At 67.5% G+C, this 8,505-nt stretch overlaps 2 protein-coding genes across 2 annotated transcripts in view; both read right to left on the bottom strand.

Annotated features, from left to right (window-relative positions):
- Positions 1-5,412, bottom strand: part of MNEG_2269 (hypothetical protein) — a gene marked incomplete at both ends in the record, with an annotated part of 6,699 nt that extends 1,287 nt beyond the window's left edge. The window contains 10 exons of the mRNA XM_014049257.1: positions 220-340; positions 631-762; positions 952-1,228; positions 1,398-2,181; positions 2,402-2,443; positions 2,751-2,840; positions 3,023-3,130; positions 3,459-3,569; positions 3,746-5,281; positions 5,380-5,412. Coding sequence (XP_013904711.1) covers positions 220-340; positions 631-762; positions 952-1,228; positions 1,398-2,181; positions 2,402-2,443; positions 2,751-2,840; positions 3,023-3,130; positions 3,459-3,569; positions 3,746-5,281; positions 5,380-5,412 — 3,234 coding nt within the window. The remainder of the gene's footprint in view (positions 1-219; positions 341-630; positions 763-951; positions 1,229-1,397; positions 2,182-2,401; positions 2,444-2,750; positions 2,841-3,022; positions 3,131-3,458; positions 3,570-3,745; positions 5,282-5,379) is intronic.
- A 1,745-nt stretch (positions 5,413-7,157) lies between these two features.
- The window catches only part of MNEG_2268 (hypothetical protein), a gene marked incomplete at both ends in the record, with an annotated part of 1,836 nt that continues 488 nt past the window's right edge, over positions 7,158-8,505 (bottom strand). Inside the window, 4 exons of the mRNA XM_014049256.1 lie at positions 7,158-7,283; positions 7,497-7,611; positions 7,902-8,059; positions 8,341-8,418. Of these exons, the coding sequence (XP_013904710.1) occupies positions 7,158-7,283; positions 7,497-7,611; positions 7,902-8,059; positions 8,341-8,418 (477 nt within the window). The remainder of the gene's footprint in view (positions 7,284-7,496; positions 7,612-7,901; positions 8,060-8,340; positions 8,419-8,505) is intronic.

Below are 8,505 nucleotides of genomic sequence, written 5' to 3'. Positions count from 1 at the left end.
TTTTGTGAGTTTGTGTGTGTGTGTGTGTGTGTGTGTGTGTGTGTGTGCGTGCACGCGCGCGCGCGTGTGTGTGTGTGCGTGTGTGTGTACTGTGTGTCGAGTTGGGCTACACAAGGGCAAGGCTTGGTGGACAGCTGCAGCACGGTCGTGTCAGCGAGACCGTCCACACTGCATCCAGGAGCCTCGCCCGCGGCGCCCCAGCCCCGCCCACGCACCCACCTGCCCCACGCTGCCCTCCCCCTCGTCGCCCGCGGCCGCGCCGTCGCCCGTCGCGCCGGCCGCCAGGCTGCTGGCCGTGGTGGGGGCCACGGGGCCCAGCTGGAAAGTGAAGCCGGTGGCTCTGGGGGGCGCCGTTAGCAAGGGCCGAGGGGAGAAGAGTGGGGGTGCTTTGGGTGAGGTTTTTTTGGGGGGAGGGGGGGGGCGTTGGCCGCTCAGCACATGAGAAGATCAGGGTCGCCATGTGGTGGCGCATCAGCAGGGCACGCTTGGCTGCCGGCCGCGGCCGCCCAGCTGTCACGACCGCCGCCGAGCAGCCTTGAAGCGGGCACGCCGCGGCCCCGTCGATACACGGAAGGCCTGCAGCGTCACCGCCAGCGCGCGCGCCCCCGGCCGCGCCTCCCCCCGCGCCACCTGTGTGTGTACAGCACGCCCTTCTGCCCCGCGGGGGGGTCCCTCACGTCCAGGCCGAAGAGGTAGCGGATGGGCACCAGAGCGGCGCTGGCGCTGGCGCTGCCGCCCGCGGCGCGTGGCGTGCCGCGGAGGCTGCGGGGGCACGCGGCGATGAGGGCATCGCGGGGCCGCTCAGCGCAAGGGGCAGGGGGGCCCACAGGCGCGTGCGTGCGTCCAAAGGGGAGGCTTGCGACAGCGCGCGGCTCATTGCCGGTGGCTTGATGCAGCGGTGGCAGGAGGGGTGCATAAACCCTAGCCCGGCCCGCTCAGCAGCCAACGCACCTGCCGCATGGGGAGCCGAGGGGCCCGCCGCCGCCGGCCGCCCCGCGCAACGGCGTCCGCCGCGCGCTGAGCGGGGTGCCCGCATCGCCGCCGCCCTCCCCGCCGGCGCGCGGCCGCATCCGGTGGGAGCTGGCGCTCCGGGCCGGCGGCGGCAGCTGGCCGGGCGCGCCCGCGGCCAGGGGGGCGCCCGCGGGCTCGAAGAAGCGTGGCACCGGCGTGGCGGCGGCGGCGGGCGTGTTGGCGGGGGCGCGGAGGCCCGGTTGCATGGGGGACGGGGCTGCGGTGGGTGCGTCCGGCGGCGTGCGAGTGCAGGTGAGATGAGTGTAAGCGATATGAGCCCCACGCCTTCTCCAGCCAAGCAAAATAACGGCCCTCCCAGGGCCAGCAGCCGATCTGCCTTTGCGACTTCCGACAACCCTCCGTGCATGAACCCGGCATCCACCCACCCGCCGCCAGCGGCGTCCCCAGCGGCTGCGCCAGCGACGGCCGCCCGCGGCCGGCGGCGCCCTCCAGCGGCTGCGGCGCCAGCGACGCGCGCGCACCGCCTCTGCAGCCAGCTCCACCGCCAGCCCCCAGCTGGGCTCGCAGGTCTCGCAGCATTGCCTCTCTGCCTTCCGGGGACGCCCCCACCGGCGTGCGCTGCAGCTGCCTGCCCCGCGGCACGCCGCCGCCCTCGCCGGCCGTGAACGCAAAGCCGCCCGCGACCACGCCCGCACCCGCCGCCTCCGCGTCCGCGGCGGCCGCCGCGGCGATGGACGCCACGGCAAGCTGGAGCGGCGACGAGCCGGGCGCGGCGCGGCCGCTGGCGCGGCGGCCGGCGACCAGGCCCTGGACGGGGCTGCCTGACCCTGAGGCCTGCTGCGCATTGTCGGCCTGCTGCTGCGCACCCGCACCACCCACGCCGCCGCCGCGCGGTGCAAACGAGTCGCCAGACCCGGCGCCCTGCAGCCGGAACGGCAGCAAGCCGCTACTGCCGCCGCCGACGCCGCCGGCGCTGCCCCTGCCGCGCGCGGCCGCGGCGGCGGCCGCGGCCGCGGGGCCTGCGCCAAACAGGCCGGCGTTCACGCCGCCGGGGGTCTCGTACGGTGTGGGGAACTGCACCCCCACGCCGGGTGAGGGCGCGGCGGGCGTGGGGAACTGCACGCCGACGCCCGGGGATGGCCCGGGGGCGGTGCCAGCAGAGGCCTTGGGGCCGGCTGACATTGGGTCGAGGCCGACGCTCTCCGCTGGCTGTGGATTTAACATCGGAGGGTCGAGCGGCAGGGGCGGGGTGAGGCAACGTTGAGGGCAGCTAGGCACGTGGGAGATGCAGGCGTGCGGCGTCAGACAGGCGACCTGGGAGGCTTGGACGGCACAGGCAAACGCAACGACCACGGCACAGGCGCGCACACGCGCGTGGGCGTACGCACGCACGCGACGGGTGTGAAAGGATCTGCCGCCCCGCGCGCACCTGCGGGGCCCCGGCCTCTGCCTGGGTCGCCAGCTCGGCCAGCTGAGGTCCCAGGGAAGTGCGGGGAGGCACGCGCAGGGAGAGGCCTCAAGAGGGTGCTGCAAGGCCACGCTTTTCTGGGATGGCAGCTGGGCGCCGACGCGAGGCGCAGCAGCCACTCCTGATGCTGCAATCCTCGTATCGCCCAGCTCCCGAGGACACACAGGCCCAAAGCGGAGTTGCCAGCGGCTACAAAGAGCACCGAACCTCGGCGGCAGTGCCCTCATCATTCGCGTTCCCAGCGCGCCCCGGGTGCCCGACACCACCCCCGCCCCCCAACCCCTCTAAGTCCCCGCACCCGGGCGCTCACCCTCCTGTCGCGCTCCAGCAGCTCAATTTCGCGCAGCCGCAGCGCCTTCTCGGCCTCGTGCACAGCAGCCTTGGCCTTGATGAGCTCGTCCTGCCAGGGGGCATCGGGCCCAGGTACAAAATACCATGGAGGGGGGAATGAGGGGCGGCAACATGCACTCGCATGCGGCCATGCCCCGAGGGCGGCGGCGCAGGATCGGCGTACGCACCTGGAGCGCTGCATGCACATACCATCGGTGCAGCATGCGCGCTCGGCCGTCACCGCCGCCGCACCTGCATGAACTTCATGCGCCGCTGCGTCTCCTCCGCCTGCACGCTGGCCGCGGCCTGGCGCTGCATCTTGGCCTCGCGCTTCCAGTACTCCTCACTCTTCTTCACCTCCTGAGTGGGCCATTGACAGTGTGCATGCTTGCGTGTGTGCATGTGTCCTGTGTGTATACGTGTATGTGTGTGTTTGTGTACACACACACACACACACACACACGCGCCCGCACGCGCGCGTGTGTGTTTGTGTGTGTGTGTGTGTGTTCTGCGTGTCTTCAGGTTGCATGTGTGTGTATCTACGCGTTCAGCATTCACAGACAGCGGGAACACCAGGCCGCGTGCTCCTCGCTTCCCCAATCCACTCACCCATTCGCTCAACCCACCCCCCGCAAAAAAAAGCGCAGGCTCTCGCCTTCTCTCTCTCCCCCCCCCTCCCCCCACACACCTCGCGCACAGCCACCAGGCTGGCGTCCTGCTCCTCCACCAGGGCCTCCAGCTGGCCAATCTTCTGGCTCTTCAGGGAACCGTACATATCCAGCAGGCGGCGGTACTGGCGCTGGGGGACGGCCAGACGGGCAGGGCCCGCGTGCGGAGCACCCGAAGGGGTCGGACGCCGTCAGCGACTGAGGAGGCAGGCGCCAAGCGTTTGGGATGCAGCGCTGTGCCGCCGCGCGCCGCGGCAGGCGCGGCCTGCAGGCAAAAACGATCATGTCAGCGGCCAGGGAGGCTCACCATGAGCTTGTTGTAGTCGTGGTCGTCCTGCGCCACCAGCGCCGCCACCGCGTCGTCCCCGTCAGCATCCTCCCGCGCCCCGGCCCCGGCCGCACCGCGCCCCGGCGCGCCCGTCGACGGGCCCGCCGCGCCCTCCGCGGCCGCCGCCTTTGTCGCGGCCGGGGGCGCGCCAGGCGCGGCGGCGGGCGCGGAGGCGGCCTTCCGGCCCTTCTTCGGGGCAGGCACCGCGGCGGCGGCCGGCATGGTGCTCTTACTGCCAGCCGCCTGCTGCTGCTCCTGCCCCGCCTGCTTGGCAGCCTTGGCGCATGGGCTGGCGCTTTTGCCGCCGCTCGCCGCCGGCGTGGTGTTCGCCACTGGTGCAATGTCCACACCCTCCGTCTTCTCCTCACGCCCCTGCTGCGACGACCCCTTGCCCTTGGAGCGCTTGCCGCCACCGGCCTGGCCAGCGCTATCGCCCTTGCGCGCCCGCTTGTTGCCGGAAGTGGTGTGGGCTGTGCCGTCAGACAAGACGTCATCCTGGCCGCCCTCCACCTCGCCGCTGCTGGCCTTGCGCTTGCGGCTGGCTTGGGACCCGCTGCCGCTGCCCTTCGCCGCCTTCACCGCTGCCGGCCCTGCGCCGGCCCCGGCGCTGGCGATGGCGCCCTGCGCGCCGGAGCTTTTGCTGCTTCGGGAGTTCTTCTCCCGCTCGGCCTTGGAGGGGCCCGGCGCGGCCTGCTTGGCTGCAACTGCCGCTTCTGCCGCCGCATCCGCCGCCGCCGCTGCTGCTGCGGCTGCTGCTGCCGCTTGGTCGGCCTTGCTTTGCTTCTTCTTGGCCTGCTTGCCAGCGGCAGGTTGCTCCTCAGCCTCCCGCTGGTGCTTGTTGCCGCCGCTGCTCTTGAGCGCTGTCAGCGCGGCGGCTGCGTCGGCCGCAGCCGCTGCTGCAGCCGCACCTGCTTTGCCCTTGCCCCTGCTGCCCGCTGCCTGCTTGGCGCGCGGCTGACTTCCGCCCGGCGCGGCTTCCTCGTCGCGCCGCTCCTCCTTCACCTGCCTCGCCGCTGTGGCGGCAGGCGCCGACTTACGGGCCTTCTTGCCTTCCTTCTTGCCACCCTTCCCGCGCGCTGCTGCACTCGCGCCACCGTCGCGCACCAACAGCGCCCCGTCATCGTCCGAGTCTACCCCCACGGCCGGTTCGGCCGCGGTAGGCGCGCTCTTGCGCTTTTTTGGGGCCGCTGCCGTCTTGCCTGCCTCAACCTCTCCGACTCCCTGGGCCAGGGTCGCCTTGGCCACCTGCAACCGCTCGCTCAACGGCATTGCCTCCAGCGACGAGGGGTGGCGAACCTTTATGGGCTGGCCCGCAGGCGCCACGGGCTTACTGCCCGCCGCCTCCCTGGCGGCGATGCTTGCCGCGCCCGGGCCTGCTGCGCCGCTCTTTTTTGAGGGCGCTGAGCCCCGCTTGGTGCCCTTGTCCGTCGCCGCCAGCACGCCGCCAAGGAGCGCCCTTGGCTCCAGCTCGGGGCTCTGATCACCTCCTGACTTCTTTGAGGCCTTATTTTCCGCCTGCGCAGGGTAGGGTCCATCATAAATGCCGAGTCGCTTTGAAAGCGCAGCCCGTTGTGGGCTTGCCACTTCTGTCCCCGCCCGCGTGCCAGGCACACCTTGAGCCATGCCGGGGTGCCCGAGCCACCCATGGCTCCATGATAATTGACCTCGCGGCGAGGGCGCAGGCTGCCCATCCTGGGCGAACTGCACTCCCACTGAACGGCCCCTAATTTCGACTCCTCAAAAACGACAAATCAAGTATTCAAGCTTGGATCGCTTGTGTTGTTGGTGCTGGTGCCGATGCTCTGTGCGATCATGCTGCCGGAAAAGATCTATTGCTGCATGACGGCCAACACCAGTCATGGATCGTAGGTACAGCAAATGGGCGCGCAGGCACGGGGGCCGATGCTCGGCAGCTGCTCCGGAGCTCAGCTGCTGAGTAGTGATTCAAACTATCGGCTCTGGTAGGGGGTTTGGCAGTGTGTACAGGTACGGCGCTATGAAACCATCGTGGACCCTTTGCTTCCACATGTCAGACATCTGCTTGGAAGATGCTTTTGCGCCCCGGATTTGCCTCGGTGCACCTGGGTGCCACGAACATCAGGCTGGTGGTCCTCCAGCACCAAGCAGCCCAAGATAAGATGTTGGAACAACCTCTTGCTCTACCGCTGCGATAGCCTTTGTCTTTGAATTGGCGTTCATATCGACAATGTGGCATGTCATGAACTCTGGCGACGGGCGTGCACCCCACTTTGCGGCGCCTGCGCCCCACGCACCTGCCACACAGCAAGTGCCGGCTTATCCCAAGGCACCTCCAGTGCCGTTCGCATTCTCGCCCACTGCCCCCCTGGCGCCAATCTTTCCTGCCATGATGAGCTCATGCCAGAATTCTGGCTGCGACCTGCGAACGTGCAAAGGCAAGAGCAGTGCAGAGCCGGACTGCAGCGGTGCATCGCAGCAGTCTGCAGCACGCGATTGCGCTGCCTCGTACTGACTGCCAGCTCACTCCTCGAGTTGGCAACCAATCCCGCTAGCACTCGTAGCTTACATCCAGCCCAAAGTGGGAAAATGGCAGCCCCAAGACCGCGACTGAACGTCAAAGGGCGCAAAAAAACAGGCGATTGTAGGTACAATGGGGCCAAACACATATGCCTGTGTGCTTACTTCAGTCGAGCTCTAGCATCAGACGCGGCAATTTCTGGTGCATCGAGGCAACCTAGCAAGACTCAACAGCTTTGACTCTGCCCTGGGTTGACTGGCACATGGGACTTTGCTCAATCCCGACAGTGTACGAGGGAGTGTGCTGCTGTGGTTGTGTTTGGAATGGGGACCGGCGGCGAAATTGCCAGCCTGCTCGATGCAGCACATTCCCACGAAACAAGAGTGTGAGGTGGCTGGCCGCCGGCACCACATAAGGCAAGCTGACAGGTTGAACAAGAGGCGGGATCGTCAATGCACAGCAACTACCTTCAATGAAAAAAAGGCCGGGTGTCCTTCCCAGCTCGATGTCGCTGCCAAGAACGCGTGCAGCCCTGGTGTGGTACACATGTGGAGGCTGTCGACGTGGTGACTGCCTGACATTCCTGGCTGAGCCTATGAAAAATGTGCCAAACCCTCGGAGAAGTGCAAAACGGCTGGGATGGTACATGAGAAGCATGTATGGGGCTTGCGCTTGAGGGCCTTTTGTGTTGAGAGGCAGCTCAGGTGAGCAAGGTGCACCCGTATCTGCGTTGTCCGAGAAAAGTGACACAGCGTTGGCAGTCAAAAAACGCAGCTGCAGGGGCGGAAGAAACTGGGTGCACAAGACCCGCCCGCCCTGGCGCAAGCGTGCGCGCTCAGCCATGCTTCAAGGCCCCATGACGCTGCAGTGGGGCGCTGCCGGGGGTTCCAGCTCTCACAGCGAGTCCAGGTTGCGCGGGCGATCACTCCACCAGGCTGGGCGCGAGTGCACGAGGTGCCTCAAAAGCTCTGCGTCCGCTGATGGGTCCCTGAGCTCCTCCGCCACCAAGATGTCGGCAAACTGGTGCAGGTGTTTGGGTATGCGATGGGCGGAATGCTTTTGCAGCCTCTGCTGCACCAAGCGGTTGCAGGAAGCCTGCAGCCATTCTAGACCAACCTTCTTGCCAACTGCCATGTCACGCAACACAGGCAAACGCTTGCCCCCTGCGCACGCCACCCCCTTCCTTACGTCTTCCAGGCACAATCCAGAGCACAGCCTGTATCCTCCCTGCACCTGCTCGCGCGACACGTGCCCGTGGCAGTCGATGGCGTCAAAGACGGTGCCCAGCTCCGCCTCGTCCCAGCCCAGCTCGTTGCGCAGCATGCTCATGGCCACCAGAAACTCCTCCCTTTGTAAAGATTACGATATGTGTTGCGGGTTCAGAGGCGGTCTGTGTTGAAGGTGGCGGACTGCCTCGTAGCACAGAACTGCGTGCTGGCTGCCTGGTAGAATAAACAAGCAAGCTTGCAGCCTAGACAGCCCTCCTACCACGGCAAGGCGTGCCTGCCCTCCCGTTTTCAGCAGGCTGCTCAAGAGACAGCGAACGCAAGCGCACATGTCAACGCACCACAGTGGCGTGTGCGAGCACACACGCACGCGTGCACACACAAACACACCCTCACACACCACCGCGCCCACCTGTCCACGATGCCGTCGCCGTTTGTGTCCATCGCGTCAAACAGCTCGTCAGCGCGGACCCTGAGGTGCGTGATGTGGTCGTCGTGCTGCCGCTCCTCCGCGGTCGGCTCGTGCGGCGCGAGGTGCTCGCCCCTGCGCTCGGCGAGCTGCGACTCGACCTGCAAGCGAGGAAGCGGGCAAGGGGGCCGGGGCGAGCAAATGGTGGGGGTTGGGGCGTGGTGGCATACTCCAAAAGCAGTGCAGCTCTTCAGTGTGGTATGCAGGTACCCACGCCGCAGGCGTCGCTCCGCTGTTGTCCAGACGGCAGATAGAGCAGCGGAATTCCCGCTCGCACTTGCCCTCGGGCTGGGGGCAAAGGGTCCGCTGCCCGTGTGGGGGGCGCAACCAAGTGGCCGTCGTCAAGAGCGGCGCTGAGGCTGGGCCCCTGCAAGACGCCCACCTTAAGGATGGAATAGAGGTCCTTGGTGCGGCCGGTGGACATCAGCTCAAACACCAGGCGCTCCAGCTTATCCAGGTCCTGGCAAACGGCGACAGTGTCGGATGTTGGGTGATTATACGAGAGGGTGCGTGCAGGCTCGCAGGCTCGGTGGAAATGACTTTGGGC

The sequence above is a fragment of the Monoraphidium neglectum genome, assembly GCF_000611645.1.
Source record: "Monoraphidium neglectum strain SAG 48.87 unplaced genomic scaffold scaffold00250, whole genome shotgun sequence".
Lineage (NCBI taxonomy): Eukaryota > Viridiplantae > Chlorophyta > Chlorophyceae > Sphaeropleales > Selenastraceae > Monoraphidium > Monoraphidium neglectum.
The sequence above is the reverse complement of the archived record's forward strand: the minus strand, read 5'-3'. Positions and strand labels throughout refer to the sequence as shown.